Source organism: Carcharodon carcharias, chromosome 13 (assembly GCF_017639515.1).
Source record: "Carcharodon carcharias isolate sCarCar2 chromosome 13, sCarCar2.pri, whole genome shotgun sequence".
NCBI classification, from domain to species: domain Eukaryota; kingdom Metazoa; phylum Chordata; class Chondrichthyes; order Lamniformes; family Lamnidae; genus Carcharodon; species Carcharodon carcharias.
Genome location: NC_054479.1, coordinates 91,271,611 through 91,290,454, shown reverse-complemented (window position 1 = coordinate 91,290,454; position 18,844 = coordinate 91,271,611). Strand labels below are relative to the sequence as shown.

Below are 18,844 nucleotides of genomic sequence, written 5' to 3'. Positions count from 1 at the left end.
TTTAGGTATTTTTCAAATATGAAAGTTATTCAGAATGTATTTTCTTGCCCAGGAAACAGCTTGTGAGAATCCAAAGATTCACTGCATCATATTAAGTGCAGGTTACCCCGTTGCTGTGAAAAAATGGACAGAGCAGTGACATCGAATGACAACTTGACCACTGACGCAGACTATCCCGAACCACGTGGGTTAAGGCTGGAGGACGGCGCATGCGCAGAGGTTTTCAGCGCTCCCAGACGTTCCAGCGACGGAGGGTTCAAGTTCCGCTGACGTCGTTTCCGGGCGGCTGGTGGGATGCCCATGTTGCGCTGCTATGGCGACGGGGCCAGACCCAGTTCGAGCCCGGTTCATCGTGGTGGGAGGCGGAGTTGCAGGGGTGACCTGCACCGAGCAGGTGTGCGGTGTGCGGTGTGCGGAGGCGGGGAGAGTGAGGGTTGGGATAGGATGGGATGAGGTGCGAGGTGCGGGGTGGGGGGGGGTGAGGGTTGGGGTGCGGGGTGGGGGGGGTGAGGATGGCGGTGAGGGTTGGGGGGTGGGGGATGAGGGTGGGGGTTGGGGTGAGGGTGGGGGGGTGCGGGTTGGGGGGGTGCGGGTTGGGGGGGTGCGGGTTGGGGGGGTGAGGGTTGGGGTGCGGGGTGGGGGGGTGAGGGTTGGGGTGCGGGGTGGGGGGGTGAGTGTTGGGGTGCCGGGTGGGGGGGTGAGGGTTGGGGTGCCGGGTGGGGAGGTGAGGGTTGGGGTGCCGGGTGGGGGGGTGAGGGTTGGGGTGCCGGGGGGGTGAGGGTTGGGGTGCAGGGTGGGGTGAGGGTTGGGGTGCGGGGGGAGGGGAATGAGGTTTGGGGTGTGGGGGGGGGGAATGAGGTTTGGGGTGTGGGGGGGGGAATGAGGTTTGGGGTGTGGGGGGGGGGGGAATGAGGTTTGGGGTGCGGGGGGGGGAATGAGGTTTGGGGTGCGGGGGGGGGGATGAGGTTTGGGGTGCGGGGGGGGGGGGAATGAGGGTTGGGGTGCGGGGGGGGGGAATGAGGGTTGGGGTGCGGGGGGGTAATGAGGGTTGGGGTGCGGGGGGTGGGGAGAGTGAGGGTGGGGAGGGTGAGGGGATGGGAGTATGAGGGTAGGGGAGGTGTTGGGCCGGGTGGGGTTAGGGGAGGTGTTGGGCCGGGTGGGGTTAGGGGAGGTGTTGGGCCGGGTGGGGTTAGGGGAGGTGTTGGGCCGGGTGGGGTTAGGGGAGGTGTTGGGCCGGGTGGGGTTAGGGGAGGTGTTGGGCCGGGTGGGGTTAGGGGAGGTGTTGGGCCGGGTGGGGTTAGGGGAGGTGTTGGGCCGGGTGGGGTTAGGGGAGGTGTTGGGCCGGGTGGGGTTAGGGGAGGTGTTGGGCCGGGTGGGGTTAGGGGAGGTGTTGGGGCTGGGGGGGGTTAGGGGAGGTGTTGGGGCTGGGGGGGGTAGGGGAGGTGTTGGGGCTGGGGGGGGTGGTTAGTTGGGGTGGGGGGATTATGGGGGTGTTGGGATATGGGGGATGGGGAGCAGGTGAACGGGCTAGGCATGGAGCAAGGCCCTGGAGAATGAACCTGCCTCCCTCCCCTATCTGTGTGGACGCGCTTGCCCGGGATCCCCCGTCGGTGTGGACGCGCTCGCCCGGGATCCCCCGTCGGTGTGGACGCGCTCGCCCGGGATCCCCCCGTCGGTGTGGACGCGCTCGCCCGGGATTCCCCCCGTCGGTGTGGACGCGCTCGCCCGGGATTCCCCCCGTCGGTGTGGACGCGCTCGCCCGGGATTCCCCCGTCGGTGTGGACGCGCTCGGCCGGGATCCCCCCGTCGGTGTGGACGCGCTCGGCCGGGATCCCCCCGTCGGTGTGGACGCGCTCGGCCGGGATCCCCCCGTCGGTGTGGACGCGCTCGGCCGGGATCCCCCCGTCGGTGTGGACGCGCTCGGCCGGGATCCCCCCGTCGGTGTGGACGCGCTCGGCCGGGATCCCCCCGTCGGTGTGGACGCGCTCGGCCGGGATCCCCCCGTCGGTGTGGACGCGCTCGGCCGGGATCCCCCCGTCGGTGTGGACGCGCTCGGCCGGGATCCCCCCGTCGGTGTGGACGCGCTCGGCCGGGATCCCCCCGTCGGTGTGGACGCGCTCGGCCGGGATCCCCCCGTCGGTGTGGACGCGCTCGGCCGGGATCCCCCCGTCGGTGTGGACGCGCTCGGCCGGGATCCCCCCGTCGGTGTGGACGCGCTCGGCCGGGATCCCCCCGTCGGTGTGGACGCGCTCGGCCGGGATCCCCCCGTCGGTGTGGACGCGCTCGGCCGGGATCCCCCCCGTCGGTGTGGACGCGCTCGGCCGGGATCCCCCCCGTCGGTGTGGACGCGCTCGGCCGGGATCCCCCCGTCGGTGTGGACGCGCTCGGCCGGGATCCCCCCGTCGGTGTGGACGCGCTCGGCCGGGATCCCCCCGTCGGTGTGGACGCGCTCGGCCGGGATCCCCCCGTCGGTGTGGACGCGCTCGGCCGGGATCCCCCCGTCGGTGTGGACGCGCTCGGCCGGGATCCCCCCGTCGGTGTGGACGCGCTCGGCCGGGATCCCCCCGTCGGTGTGGACGCGCTCGGCCGGGATCCCCCCGTCGGTGTGGACGCGCTCGCCCGGGATCCCCGGTCGGTGTGGACGCGCTAACTTCAGATTCCCGTGTCAATATCGACACACCCACCAGTGATTACCTGTCAGTATCGACATATTCACCTGGGAACTTTGCACATCTGTAAGGAAAGGTAGAATGTTAACATTCATTAGTATTTGCCTGAACTGGAAGCGACTACAGATGAAGAACCCAAAAGGGGAAAAAGCAGCAGATGTGGGGTGGGTCCGGGTGCTGTGTGTGTGGCGAAGAGAAGACTACACATAATCCTTACGAGCGATGTGATGTGGAAATGAAACAGTATTTACAAGTGTAATTTTGGTGTATGTTTAATGGCAATTTTGTAATGTTAATATGTATGTAACGTTTACGTTTGTTGAAAGTCAATTAGGTTGCACCTCTCTGACTTCTATCTCATAGTTCTGAACACATGGATATCTTTTTGTTTCGGTAGCTTGCTGGCCAGTTTCCAGCAGATGTGATCCTTTTAATTACAGCATCACCATTAATTAAAGCAGTGATGAACTTCAAACAGGTGCGTATGGTTTACTGTCAATAAACACTAGCTTTTATCAGCCATTTCTGCTGTTATGTCTTTATGCCTTTAAAATCAATGTGGGTTGCAAATTTCTCTTTTTTATTGAAGGTTTCCAAGACGTTGGAAGAATTTGAGGTTGAAGAAAGGCCATCTCACATACTGGAAGAGCACTATCCCAACATTAAAGTGGTACAATCTGCAGTTCAAGGACTGGATGCAGCAAAATATGTAAGGAAGAATTTGTTTAATGATAATTCATGCTTATTGCTTACTAAGAAGAGATTCTGGGCAGTTGGATCCATGCAGAATATTTAAAAAATATCAAAAGTATTTTTTTTTTTGGAAAATATTGTTCACAAATTGAAACTTCTTTCATTTCTCATAATAGAGCTTTCTCTTTATTTTACAATTCATCTTGTTGAAAAAGTATTTGTGTTGTGAGAAAAATGCACCAAAATCATCTTTAATGTCTCTTCAAAATGGAGTCATATGTCAGATTGATTGATAGAGAATCTTGAAGGCTAACGCAAAACAAAAGATTCCTTGCTGGGGAAAAAAGCCAAACCTTCAAGATCACAGGACCAGAGATGGCTCATTAAGTGGGATATAAATACATTCTGTCTTATCTGGACCTGTGCATGAGCTCTGTGTGAGCAAAGACCTGCAAAGCTTCAGAATGTATGAACGCCTTGGGTGCTGATGTTTTTGTTCACATTATGTAAAAGGGTGTCTCTGTAAAATTGGAAAATGCATTTCTGAGAGAGAGATTGAGTTTACAGGAGTTAAGCTTCTATAGCCTAATCAGTCAGGTACAAGTAGATATAAATGTATTATTTAGATGTGCAAGTTTCCCTGAGTTAAAGGAAAGTGAGCTTTAAGCTACTGATCCAGAAGGTGAACTTAACCATAGCAGAGAATCCAGAATGGTTAGCACCTCTACACCTGGAGGTTCATCACTCTGTCTCAGAAGGCTAATACCTGCCATGCCAGCTCACAAGGACGAGGTCGCATATATTCTGGAAATATTGATAACTATACACGCGTAGACTTCAATCTATCCAACAGACTGGCTTTCTAATGCTGTCAAATTTTCAGCTATTTAAGAACCCTAAATTAATCTCATTGATTTAGATCTTGGACATAATCCTGCAGTTAATGCTGTACATCACTGAGCAGCCTTTGTAATCTGTCACTAACTTGTCAATTAATCCTATTTGCTAGTTATTTGCTTACCTAAATGCAAATATTTAAGTGATGCTAAGTATGATTCTAAGGTTGCCGAGTAGGTTATTTCACGAAACTGTAGCATACATTTTACTAATGTACCCAATGATTTAGTTAGTTACTAAAGATTGGAAATGTCTTTTTGTTCATTGGGTTGCTATCCAGCTGGGTAGGACTGCACTCACCTGGTTCCATTCTTACCTATTTAATCATGGCTGTCAGATAATCACCTGAAATAGCTTCTCTTCCCACTCCCATACTGCTGCCTATGATGTCCTTCAAGGCTCTTATTCCTCATCTACATGCTGAACCTTGCTGACATCATCCAAAAACACAGTGCCAGATCCCATGTATCCACTGACGGCACCCAGCTCTACCTCACCACCATCTCTCTCGATCCCTCCTCTGTTTCTAATGTAAGCTGCGACTATTTTAATGGGCCAAAAATTATATGGATATGAGGATTTTCAGGATTTAAACACTTTGCAGTTAAAATTATTTTCCACCAAGGTTAGAAATACAGTCGTTTACTACAACAGAAATGACTCTCTGTTAAAAATAAATTGCTGCGCTAAATGGAATTTTAGGATCGTAGATGGGTCCAAAAGGATGTCATGTCCTATGTGTCCAACCCACAATTTGCCCTCCATACAAAAACGCTGGTTATACCATGTGTTTTTTGTCCTATTCTTGTTTGAAGTGTCATTGCTTAGACCAAGCCTAGCAGTAATATCTGTGTTTCAATGTTATTTGGATGTTAATCCCCAGACAATGACTGAAAAAGACTTCTGATGTGCAGCTGCAGACTTCTGTGCCAGTAAATTCAAAATTGTTGTCCTTGTGTTTAGGCCTTTGGATGTGGAGCATTAGCCCCACTCATTGTAAGAAAATTATTGAACACTCAGCAACAACTTGCATTTTGTGCACTGTAGCATAAAAACAAACCATAAAAGGAGATATTAGGATAGGTGACCAAAAACTTGGTCAGAGGTGATTTATAAAGAGCACCTTAAAGGACAAGGGAGAGGCAAGAGATTTAAAGGAACATTTCAAGATATTCAATAAAAATACATTCCAGTGAAAAACAAAAATTCAGCAAGAAAGACCCACCTGTGGTTTATGAAGGAGATTGAGGATAGTATTAGATTAAAAGATGTTTATAATGTTGCGAAATATGTTTTAAGTCTGCAGATTGGGAGTGTTTTAGAAACCAGCTAAGGACCACCAAAACGTTGAGAAGGGAGAAAATAGAATGTGAGAGTAAACTAGCTAGGAACATAAGAAACAGATTGTAAGAGCATTTACTAGTGTATGAAAAGGAAGAGAGTAGCTAAAATAAATGTTGGTCTCTTGGAAGCAGAGGCAGGAGAAATTATTATGGGGAATAAGGACATGGCAGAGACATTGAACAAATATTTTGTCTGTTTTTACAGTAGAAGACACAAGTTACCAGAAAAATATGGGGTAACCTAAGGGCTAATAAGAGTGAGGAAATTAAGGTGATTAATATCAGCAGAGAAAAAATACTGGAGAAACTCAAGGGTCTAAAATTGGACTAATTCCCAGGACCTGATGCCCTACACCCTAGGGTTCTAAAAGAGTGAGCTACAGGGATAGTGGATATGCTGGCAGTGATTTTCTAAATTCCCTAGATTCTGCAATGTCCCAGCAGATTGCAAGTTAGCAATTCAAGAAAGGAGGGAGAAAGAAAATGGGGAACTACAGGCCAGTAAGCCTGACATTGGGAAAGTACTGGAATATATTATTAATTAAGCCTTAACAATGCACTTAGCAAAGCATAGTATGATTAGAGCAAGCCAATGTAGTTTTACAAAAAGGAAATCCCGTTTGACAAATTTATTAGAGTTTTTGGAGGGTGTAACTAGCAGGGAAGATAAAGGGGAACCAGTGGATGTGATATACTTGGATTTCCAAAAGGCAATCGATGAGGTGCCACATGAAGGGTTAGTGCACATGAAAAGGACTCATGGAGTTGGAGGTGATATATTAGCATGGATAGAGGATTGGTTAAATGTCAGGAAGCAGAGAGTAGGGATAAATAGGTCATTTTCAATTTGGCAGGCTGTGACTGAATGCCGCAAGGATCAATGCTGGGGCTCGGCTATTTGCAATCTATATTGCTGACTTGGACGAAGAGAAAGTAATGTATCTAAGTTTGTTGACGATACAAAGCTAGGTGGGAATGCAGGCTGAGAAGGACACAAAGAGTCAACAAAGAGATATAGACAGGTTAGATGAATGGACAACAAGGTGGCCGATGGAGTATAATGCGGGAAATGTGAGGTTATTCACTTCAGTCGTAAGAATAGAAAAGCAGAATATTAAAAGGTGGGAAACTTGTAAATGTAGATGTTTATAAAGACTTGGATGTTCTTATACAAAGAATACAAAAAGTTTGCATGCAGGTACAGCAAGCAATTAGGAAAGCAAATGACATGTTGACCTTAATTGCAAGGGGATTGGAATACAAGAATAAGAAAGTCTTGCTAAAATTGTAAGGCGCTTTGGTGAGGCCACACCTGAACTACTGTGTGCAGTTTTGGTCTCTGTATTTAAGGAAGGATATACTTGCTTTGGAAACAGTATGGTTCACTAGATTGTTCTCTAGGATGAGAGTGTTATCCTATGATGAGAGACTGAGAAAATTGGGTCTATATTCTCTGGAGTTTAGAGGAATGAGAGGTAATGTCATTGAAACACTCAAAATTATGAAGGGGCTTGACAGAGTAGATACTGAGACGTTGTGTCCCCTGACTGGGGAAGCTAGAAAAAAGTGACACCGTTTCAGGATAATGGAATGATGATTTAGGACTGTGACGAGAAACTTCTTCACTCAAAAGATTGTGAATCGTTGGAATTCTCTACTTGAGAGGTATGTGAATGTGCCATCATTGAATATATTTAAGGCTGAGATAGATGTTTGGTCTCTCAGGGAATCAAGGGATATGGGGAGTGGGCAGAAAAGTGGAGTTGAAGCCCAAAATCAGCTATGACCATATTGAATGGTAGAGCAAGCTCGACGGGCCATATGCTCTTCGCCTGCCCTATTACTTATGTTCTCCTGTTAAGAAGAGAATTGCTTCGTGACCAGACATGATTACCAGTGGTGGCATGATTAACATCCGGGACCTCAAGAGGCCAGAATTGAAGGAGGGAAAAAATCTCGGTTTGTAAGACTATAGAAGGTTAGAGATGGGGAGGAATAAGGCACTGAAGGGATTTGAAAACAAGGATGAAAATTTTAAAATTGCAGCAATGCCACTCTAGGAGGCAGTGTAGGTCAGCAAGCATAGGGTTGAACAGGGTTTGTTGTGATTTGGGTTATGAACAGCAGAGTTTTGGCTAAGGAATTTATGGAGGAATAGAGGCTTGCCAGCAGACCATTAGGATAGTCAAATCTAGAGGTAACAAAGTCAAATGTCATACCTTTCATGCAGAATACTGTATAGTACTTTGCATTCAGCAAATGGACTAACAATCTGTTTTGAACATGGTGGTAGCTGACTTCAGGAGCTCATAGACTGGTGAAATAGCATATTGTAGATGCAGTGGAATGAACATAAGTGTGAAATGATGCCCTTTGGGAGAAACAACGTGGAGAGACAGTATAAATGGTACTATTTTGAGGGTAGTGCATGTTCACAAATCTTTGAAGGTAGCAAGGCAAATTGATGAGGTCACTTGAATTTGTAAAGGGGGTCACTGAATGCAAAACCAAGCAAGTCATGGTAAATCTTTACAAAACTCTGGCTAGGCCTCAGCTGGAGTTTTGTGTACGATTCTGGACCCCACACTTTAGGAAGGACGTCAAGGCCCTAAAGAGGGTACATAAGAGGGTTACCACTGTAATACCAAGGATGAGGGATTTTGGTCACGTGGAGAGATTGAAGAGACTGGAATCGTTCTCTTTGGAACAGTGAAAGTTAAGGAGAGATTTAATAGAGCTAATCAAAATTATGAGGGAATTTGATCAGGCAAGTACAGCGAAACTGGTTCCTCTGGCAAGTGAATTGGTAACTGGAGTCATAGGTTTAAAATAATTGGCAAAAGAACTAAGGGAGAAATTGAGAAATGTCTTCACACAAAGTTAAGATCTAAGATGCATTACCTGAAAGGCTGGTGGAATCAGATTCCATCAGAACTTCCAGAAGGCCTTGGAAGTGTGTTTGAAAAGGACTACTTTGTGCTGTTATGGGGGAAAATCTGGATGTGGGACTAAATTGGACAGCTCTTTCAAAGAACTAGCAGCATGACCAGCTGAATGATCCCCTTCTGTGATGTAAGTTTCTATTATTCTAATTTTACCATTCACATTTTGACAATCCTGTTAATTTACTTGCAGAAACTTCACACAGAAGAAGGCAAAGAGTACATTTACGAGAAACTGTGCATATGTACTGGAGCAAGGCCAAAACTGATAGCCAAAGGCAATCCGTTCGTATTAGGAATTCGGGATACTGACAGTGCAAAGGTAATAACCAACTTCTAATGAAAGCATATCATTCATGCAATATATGTTCAAAGAAGAAAAGTTATTTTTTCCCTGAAAAGTAACTTGTTGATTGTGAGCAATACAAATACATAGCATTGAAACTGTGCTGTATTTATGTGTGAATAAAGCATTGAGTTCAGATAACATGAGCCTTATGATATTTTTTCAATGTGATCTGAACTCTGAAATTAGTTATATCTTTGTAGTATGCTCCTGGTTGTGATAATTTGCTTACAGTGTGAATTTGTAGAGGTGATTTTCTTCAACTTCCATCACAGACAACAACTTGCATTGAAATAGCTCCTTTAATGTAGTAAAGAATCAAAAGTACTTTAGAGGTGTGTAACTGGACAAAAATTGACACCGAGCCAAGAAAAGTGACATTAGGATAGGTGACCAAAGGCTTGGTGATTTGGTAGGTTTTAAGCAGCATCTAAATAAGGAAAAAAGAGGTAGAGAAGTGAAGAGATTTAAGGAGGGAATTCCAGAACTTGGGGCCAGGTAGATTGAAGAAGCAGCTGCTGATGGTGAGCAATGCCTGTGATCCAATCACTTGATTCAGATAGAACTATTGTGTGGTGTAATTTGAACAGCAGAAATGTTCTTGTATTGAAAGTTACAGAAGAGCAGCCTTTTTTACATCACGTAAAGAGCACTAACTGGGTTTGCATATGTTGCACACTTGGTTGCAGCTGATATGAGTCACGAGAGTAAAGCTGAAGTGGTTTGTTGGCACCTAAGCTTCTAAGTTTGAGTAATGAGCTCTGAGTTTCCTGGGATGCAATTCTAGGGTCAAGGGTTGAAAGAGGAGCAGCCAGAGTGTAAAATTGAACCCAAAATGCTAGGTCTCTAACTGTAAAAGGGCTCCATGACAATTACTGCTGGGGCTTGGGGTGGGTGTTAGTTCCATATACAGCACAATGTTGTCTTTTATTTAAAAGAAGCAGGGTGGCTTCTGAGCATGCAGTGAATTTAGCACCCAGGTCAATAGAAAGGCCCACAGCAGCTATCCAAGCCTGGGTCTTGTTCTGGAACAATCCAGCAAACTGCAGGCAGCTAGGCACAAACAATAAAGGCCTTTTTGGTGCTATTACAGATGGTGATATCAGCTTCTGTCCTCTGTGGTATTCTAACATGGTGCCTTGCTTCCTTCGCTTAATTGCTGATGCATATCAACATTTTTAAAATGAGCTGATCCCATCTTAACCTTATACACTAGCAGGATCAGGAGTGCAAAATATCATTGCATTAAGAATTTCAATCTGATGAATTAATGACAGTGGAGTGGAATTAGTGGACTTATTTTGTCAGAACTATGAGGTTTATAAGATTATCATGTTTTGGACTGTGCCTTTAAACATAGGTTAAAAGGAAGAGGATCATGTCAGACAGAATTCAGAAGAGTCACAACAAGCCTGGCTTAGTCAAGGGACTGGTTAAGCAAGGTGCAACGTTCTCATACTTGGGAACAAAAGGCAGGGGCAGTTGTGCTAATACTAAAGAGACTTGCCAGCTCCAAGCTTTTGGATAGAAGAGAAGCGAGAGAGGAAAAGAACAGCAGTTGGTGTGGTCAGCAGACAGAAGAGACTGCAGGTTCTTTGTAAAAAAGAGAAGGCTGAGAGAGAAACTAGCAGACATTTTAAGATTACGAAAGGTTTTAATAAAATAGGTATAGAGAAGAGGTTTCCACTTGTGGCGGAGCCCGAAACTAGGAACCAGAAATATAACGCACCAGATCTAACAGCATCTGTGGAGAGAAAAACAGAGTTGATGTTTCGAGTCTGTATGACTCTTCTTCAGAGCTGCAGAGAAGTAGAATTGTGGTGAAATTTATGCTGTTTAAGGGGGATGGAGTAGGTGTAGCTGGATAGAAGGCCAGTGATAGGTGGGGGCAAAGGAGATATTGACAAAGATGTCATGAACAAAAGGACAAAGAGGGTGTTAATGGTAGTGGTGAGGGTTAAAGGAGGTGTTGATGGTGGCATTAAGGTAAGAAAGCAGAATGTGATAATAGCAGGACAAGGGTAAGCCCTCTGGAAAGAACAACATGAACAAGTAACAGATGGCCCTTGTGGGGATGGGGTGGGGGCAAGGGACGGTGGTGGAGGGATAAAGATCAAAAATAGGATAAAAGGTGGGGATAAAACAATGAAAAAATTAAAATGAATAAAAATAAGTGGATAAAAAATGAAAATGACTATTGAGAAAAGGGGGTAAGAAAGGGGTGAGGATAGAGGAGAGTTCATGGTCTGAAGTTGGTGAACTCAGTGATAAGACTAGAAGGCTGTAAAGTGCCTAATTGGAAGATGATATGCTGTTCCTCCAGTTTGTGTGGAGCTTCATTGAAACTAAGCAGACTAAGGAAGGACATGTGGGCATGAGAGCAGGATGGGCGTTGAAATGGCAAGTGACAGGAAGGTCTGAGTCATGCTTGCAGTCAGACCGAAGGTGTTCCACAAAGTGGTCACCCAGTCTGTGTTTGGTGTCTCCAATGTAGAGGAGACCGCACTTGGAGCAACAAATACAATAGACCAAATTGAAGGAGGTGTAAGTGAAGCACTGCTTCACCTGAAAGGAGTGATTGGGCCCTTGGACGGTGAGGATGTAAAGAGGCAGGGGTTGCACCTTCTGTGATTGCATGGGAAGGTGCCTTGGGAGGGGAATGAGACAGCGGAGGTGATGGAGTGGACCAGGGTGTCCCGGAGGGAACGATCCCTATGGAATGCCGATAGGGAGGAGGGGTAGCTGTGTTTGGTGCTGGTATCATACTGGAATTTTCGGAAAGGGCGGAGGATGATCCTTTGAATGTGGAGGCTGGTGGGGTGAAAAGTAAGGGCAAGGCTGACCTAATCATGGTTCTGGGAGGGAGAGGTGTGAGGATAGAGGTGTGGGAGATGGTTGAGGGCCCTGTCAACTGCAGTGGGTGGGAAACCTTGATTAAGAAAGAGGGAAGACATGCCAGAAGTGTCGTTTTGGAAGAGACTGGGATAGCCCTCACCTCCACTGTTAACACCTCCTTTGTCCTTTTGTTCATGACATCTTTGTCAATCTTTCCTTTGCCCCCACCTATCGCTGGCCTTCTATCCAGCTTCACCTCCCCCCCTCTTTAACAGTATAAATTTCATCACATTTTTACTTTTCTTTGGCTCTGAAGAAGAGACATATGGACTTGAAACTTTAACTTTGTCTTTCTCTCCACAGGTGCTGTTGGACCTGCTGAGTTTTTCCAGCATTTTCTGTTTTTATTTCAGATTTCCAGCATCCGCAGTATTTTGCTTTTAACCAGAAATGAACCCAATAAAAAATTCGAGAGAAACCTCTACCCAGAGAGTGGTGAGAATGTGGAACCACGTGGAGTATTTGATGCGACTAGCAGAAGCTCAATGTAAAAGAGGAAGCAAGAAATAGAAGGATGAGCCGAGAGGCTTCACATGTTTTAAGGTGGAAGGGAGACTCATATGGAGCATAAACATCAGAGACAAGTTGGGCTGAATGACCTGTTTCTATGCTGTAAATTTTATGTAATATGCTCCTAATCATTGACCCTGCCAAGAAACGTTCATCAGCAAGAGTGTTCAACATTGCCATCAAAGTTTTGTTTTTGCAAAATCTCGTTAGAAGGAATTAAGAATCAGAAATTCTGGCACGGAAGGAAGTCATTCACCCCTCATGTCAGTACCAATGTAATTAGTCCCCATCCAGTCTTCATGCATTTGACAGTTGCAGCAACAACTTGCCTTTGTGCAGTGATTACCATAGAAAAACAAGTGTTTCAGAGCCAGAATTAGAGATACATCAACATCTTGCCAAAGGAGGAGATGTTATCGTATAATTTACATACAAGCATACAAAATAGGTGCAGAAGTAGGCCATTCGGCCCCTCAAGACTGCTCCACCATTCAATAAGATCATGGCTGATCTGTTTGTGTTTTAAATTCCACATTCCCATCTACCCCCAATAACCTTAGATTCTTGCTCGGCAAGGTAATCAATCTATCTTCACCCTAGAGATATTCAATGACCCTGCCACCACCACCTTCTGAAGCAGAGAATTCCAAAGTCGCATTACCCTCTGAGGGAAAAAATTTCTCCTCATCTCTGTCTTAAAAGGGCGACCCCTAATTTTAAAACAGTGGCCCCTAGTCCTGGACTTGCCCAATCTGAATTTTCTTTGTCGTTGTAGGAATTTCAAAGTCGTTTAGCTAAAGCCAAAAGGATTATTGTTATCGGCAATGGAGGTATAGCGCTGGAACTGGTGTAAGTATGTCTTTTGGTGAAAAGTCCAAGTGCTGGAGAAGTGTAAATTGTTGTTCCCTTTGCTATCAGTATTCTTATGAACTGTCCTGATGAGTGCACAATGAAAAGCTTTAACAGCATGTTTCTTTTTTCAGCAATACTGAAGCAGACATTCTTTATTAGGGCAGTACTGTTGAGGTAGGGGGAGGAAGTGTTATGTGAAGTGTCACAAGGATCATTGGTATTATTCCTACTCTTTTTAGTTTACAACAGTGACTTGGACTGAGAAGTTCATTGCCAACTGATCAAAGCACAGATGATGCTATACTATTTGTGGAAGCAGATGAAGGGCAGTGAGATCTGAAGAGACATTCAAGGGACCACAAGATGAGTTAGCTCCATTAAATGGGCAAGACGATTAAAAATACAATTTAATACAGGTATAAGTGGCCAATATGTGGAATGGACTTCTGGGTAGAATAGCGGTGGTTAAGACCTTAGAATCATCGAAGAAACCGTTGGATGAGGGCGTTTGTTTTTGATGGATCTTGTGACCTCTCTTTCATGTCCCCTACAAAAATAAGAGTGGTACTGCCAAATATAGACCTCCCTGGTTGTCTAGAGGAATACAGAGGAAGATCAAACAGAAAAAGAAAGCGTACGATAGGCACAAAGAACTAAGCACTGCAGATAGCCTAGATGAACATAGGAAGTTCAGGGACGAAGTAAAAAAGGAAATCAAAGAGAGGGCATGATAAAAGATTAGCAAGTAAAGTTAAAGATAGCCCAAAGATGTTTTACCAATACATTTAATGCTAAAAGGTTAGTTAAGGAAAAAGTGGGACCTATTAGAGATGAAGATGGAAACCTGTGTGTAGATGCAGAAGCTGCCGGAAAGGTTTTGAATAAATATTTTGTCTCCATGTTTACAAATGAAAGGGAGGATGTAGATATAGTAGTCCAGGAGGAACACTGCAAGATATTGGACGGGATAGTCATAAAGAGAGAGGAAGTATTCGAAGGGTTGAAATCCTTGAAAGTTGATAAGTCACCAGGGCCAGATGGATTTTTTCCGAGGCTACCGAAGGAAGTCAGGGAGGAGATAGCAGATGCTCTGAGGATGATTATCCAATCTTCACTAGGTACAGGGGAGGTATCGGAGGACTGGAGAAATGCAAATGTAGTTCCATAGTTTAAAAAGGGATCAAAGGAAATGCCAAATAGTTATAGGCCAGTCAGTCTTACATCAGCGGTGAGCAAATTAGTAGAATCAATCCTGAAAGATAGGATTAACCATCATGTGGAAAGGCATGGACTAGTCAGGGATGGTCAGCATGGATTTGTTAAAGGAAGGTCTTGCCTCACAAATTTGATTGAATTCTTTGAGGAAGTGACAAGAAGGGTTGATGAAGGTAGTGCAGTGGATGTTTTGTACTTTGATTTTAGCAAGGCATTTGACAAGGCCCCACATGGCAGATTGGCCAGGAAAGTAAAAGCCCATGGGATTCAGGGAAATGTGGCAAACTGGCTAAAAGGTTGGCTTTGTAACAGGAAACAAAGGGTAATGGTGGATGGATGCCCTTGCGAATGGAAAGTTGTCTCAAGTGGTGTTCCATAGGGCTTGGTGTTGGGACCCTTGCTGTTTGTGTTATATATTAACGATTTGGACGTGAACGTGGGGGGGCACGATTGGGAAATTTGCAGAAGACAGAAAGATTGGCCGAGTAGTAGATAGTGTAGGGGATAGCCATAATCTCCAAAATGTTATAGATGGGTTGGTGGAGTGGGCGGTAAAGTGGCAGATGGATTTTAACATAGAGAAGTGTGAGGCCATACATTTAGGGAGGTCAAACAGTTACAGGGATTACAAAATAAATGGGAATATGCTAAGAGGGATAGATGAAGTGAGAGATCTTGGCGTACAAGTACACAGGCCCATGAAGGCAGCAGTTCAAGTAGACAGGGTTGTAAAGAAGGCAAAACAAAAACGGAATTACCTGGAAAAACTCAGCAGGCATATGGAATGCTCTCCTTCATTGGCAGAGACATAATGTTGGAATTATATAAAACACTGGTGAGACCACAACTGGAGTATTGTGTGCAGTTCTGGTCACCACATTACAGGAAGGATGTAATAGCTCTGGAGAGAGTGCAGAGGAGGTTTACAAGAATGTTGCCAGGGTTAGAAAAGTTTGGCTACGAGGAGAGATTGGATAGGTTGGGGTTATTTTCCCTGGAACAAAGAAGGCTGAGAGGTGACTTGATTGAGGTGTACAAAATTATGAGGGGAATAGATAGAGTGGACAAGATAAAATTTTTTCCCTTGATGGAGAATTCTAGAACCAGGGACATAGATTCAAGATAAATGGCAGAAGGTGTAGGGGGGACATGAGGAAGAACTTTTTTACGCAGAGAGTAGTGGGTGTCTGGAATTCGCTGCCCAAGTTGGTGGTAGAGGCAGAAAGTTTAAACTCTTTTAAAAAGTACCTGGATCTGCACCTAATGTGCTGTAAGCTGCAGGGCTATGGGCCGGGTGCAGGAAGGTGGGATTAGAAAGTGCACCTGGGTGTCCTCGGGCTGGCATGGACAAGATGGGGCGAATGGCTTCCTTTTGTGCTGTAAATTTTCTATGGTTCGTTAGTATGGTTGGCTGAGAAGCTGTCCATTTCGTACAAATAAAGGCAGAATTTACCTATACTATTTAGCAAGAATTGAACCTGCTCCATACTGTAAATGCCAGCCAGTGAATACTGCATATTGTGTGTTATGTTACTGTGTTATTGTGCGTATTATGCATATGCCCATTATGTTTATGTTAACAGGCTAGGTTTGAGAGTTTGCAACAGTAAGAATTTTATTGTGAGTGCCCGATAAACAACCTACGTTCTAAAATTGTTCCACTGTATTTCTAGCTATGAAGTTGAAGGATGTGAAGTGATTTGGGCAATAAAAGATAAAGCTATTGGAAATACTTTCTTTGATGCAGGAGCAGCTGAATTTCTAATTCCTCAGCTCAAGGCAGATAAGCCTAAAGCTATTTTCCCTTGTAAAAGGACAAAATACACTACAGAAGGTAATTGCACGGATGCAGTTTTTATAATCCACTTTACACTGAATAATGTGTAGATAACTTTATACCAATTGTGCCATTGTTAAAGCTGCATTATCCCACATTTTACATGTATCTAATTTTAGAATATTTGCTTTTCTCCTTACACCTTGTGGAATAAAATGAGCCTGAACTAGACTGAAATTTCACTTGTTCTTGCAGTTATCTACAATTTAAATTGATAACTTTCAAATATTGTTTTTTGAAATCAATTACAGCACCATAGAGCATCAATGGATGAGCAGAATTTCAAGTTTGAGTGTTGTGTTCCCTCAGCCAGGTCATATTTCTGTATATTGTTTCGGAAATCATTTTTAAAAATGCAGCCTGGTATCCTGAAGCTGATCTGTTTTTAGTCTCATGTTGGGAACAATCTGACCCCTTGTAACCCCATGTAATATGTTAAACGCTAGCATGAATTTGGGGAGGCATTTTTCCCCCCAGAGTGAACTGCTTGTGTGAAGTTGAAAATATCTAAAAGATCATTTTTAAAATCAAAATTAAATATGTAGCTGATATAGCAAATGCCCTTGGCTTATTTGTTTGTTTTAAACGCAGGCTTAGAACAGGAAAAGAAAACTTTTGCTGAAGATGGAGCGCATGGTAGTGCATTGGGACCGGACTGGCATGAGGGCATGAAATTGAAAGGAACAAAACAAGTAATAAGCTGCTTCAGTTCTATTCTAGTGTGTTTGTTTTTGCAGTTTGATTTCTTGCCTAATCAAATTTTTGTTTAGAACCTGTGCATTACCTAATATAAAATTTCAGCTAACACTTCAGTACACAGTACAGCACTGAGTGCTATGCTGTCTGAGGCAATGTTCTTTGGATGAGATGATAAGCCTGAGGCCCCATCCGCCCTCTCATCTGGATGTAGAAGATCCCATGATACTATTTCGAAAAAGAGCAGAGGAGTTCTCACCGGTGTCCTGGCTAGTATTTACCCCTCACCCAGCATCACTGAAAAAAAATGTGGTCATTATCACATAGCTTTTTGTGGGAGCTTGCTATGTGAAAATTGGTTGCTATGCTTCCTACATTATAACTGACTACGTTTCAAGAAATTACTCAACTGGTTATAAAAAGTTTTTCTGACATCCTTATGGTTGTGAAATGCTCTGTACTTTTTGTTTCTTTCTTTCAGATTTCCCACAGAGTCCATGTTGAATACCAGTGTGAGATTGATAAGATTTACTTGCAAGATGAGTTTGTATCATCACAGAAAACATCACTGGCATTCCCTGAAAATGGATCAGAAGAAAGAAAAAGAAAGGCAGATGAAGGTATTTAGGAATGAGGCTATCTTTGATTTTGTTTGAGTGCACTTTTTCTTTCGTTGTGACACCTGACTTCAAAGCAACAGTGGGTAAAACAACAATTTGTATTTACCTAGTGCCTTTTATGAAATAAAACATTAGAAGGCACTTCAAAGTGCTATGAAGCAAAATTTGACACTGAAGATATAATATCTTAGATGATATAGCAGATAGTCAAAAGCTTGGCCAAAGATGTATATTTTAAGAACTTCTTAAAAAAGGAAAGTGAGGTAGATAGGCGGAGAAGTTTAGGCAGGGAATTCCGGGGCTTAGTGCCTAGGCAGCTAAAGCCATGGTCACCAATGGTGGAGTTATTAAGGTCAGGGATGCTCAGGAGGCCAGAATTAGAGAAACACATTCATCTAAGAAGGATGTGGAGCTGGAGGAAATTACAGAGATAGAGAGGGAAAAGATTTTAAACCAAGGATGCAAATTTTAAAGTTGAGGCTTTGTTTAACTGGGAGCCAGTGTAGGTTGGTGAGCAAGTGCAAGTGAGGACATGGGCAACAGAGATTTGAATGACCTGAAGGTTACAACAGGTAGAATGTAGAAGGCAGGCCAATAGTGTTGGAATTTTCAAGTTTGGAGGCATTACAGGCATGGTTGAGGATTTCAGCAGCAGATGAGCTGAGACAGGAGCAGAATCTGGCAATGTTATGGAAGTGGGAAGCATGTGGGCTTAGTGAGGGTGCAGATATGTGGTCAGGAGCTCATCTCGGTCAAATATGACACCAAATTTGTGAACGGTCTGGTTCAGCCTTGGACAGTTGCTAGTGATTTATGAATGAATTAAGAGGCAGCCCATCTATGAAGACCAATGTTCAGTAGTTACTATGCAAGATTCATTGTTCTGATTTTTCAGGCAATAAGAAAAAGGAAGGCAGCAATTAATAGTAATGCTGTATAGTAATTCTGTAACTGTGAGGACATTTCCATTTTAAAAACAGTGGGTATTGCTATTGTGATGACTGACAGTTGCTGCAATCTATAAAAAAACTTCTGTTTTCAATGTTGTTTATAGAGTTAATGCTGCTGCCTTGCACAATACATCGCAGTTCAAAACTCTGATAATTTTCCAATCCATAATCTTGGGAGCCAGCGATGATACATCCCTAGCTGACTGCATAATGCTACAAACAAGGCTTCTAACATAGATTATAGATGCTGTATTTGGTTAAGCAGAATAAACTGGCATGGCAGTGTTTAACAGGCGGCTATAAATAATTGAAGGGAGTAACAATAGCAAATCTGTGTGCAACTGTATTCAATCTTCATTCCGTACTGCCTGAGGCCTTC

At 44.6% G+C, this 18,844-nt stretch overlaps 1 protein-coding gene across 1 annotated transcript in view; it reads left to right on the top strand.

Annotated features, from left to right (window-relative positions):
• Positions 1-276: 276 nt before the first annotated feature.
• Positions 277-18,844, top strand: part of pyroxd1 (pyridine nucleotide-disulphide oxidoreductase domain 1) — a 35,291-nt gene continuing 16,723 nt past the window's right edge. The window contains exons 1-8 of the mRNA XM_041203499.1: positions 277-394; positions 3,067-3,147; positions 3,259-3,378; positions 8,738-8,866; positions 13,071-13,144; positions 16,036-16,196; positions 16,791-16,891; positions 17,377-17,515. Of these exons, the coding sequence (XP_041059433.1) occupies positions 314-394; positions 3,067-3,147; positions 3,259-3,378; positions 8,738-8,866; positions 13,071-13,144; positions 16,036-16,196; positions 16,791-16,891; positions 17,377-17,515 (886 nt within the window). The 5' untranslated portion in view covers positions 277-313. The remainder of the gene's footprint in view (positions 395-3,066; positions 3,148-3,258; positions 3,379-8,737; positions 8,867-13,070; positions 13,145-16,035; positions 16,197-16,790; positions 16,892-17,376; positions 17,516-18,844) is intronic.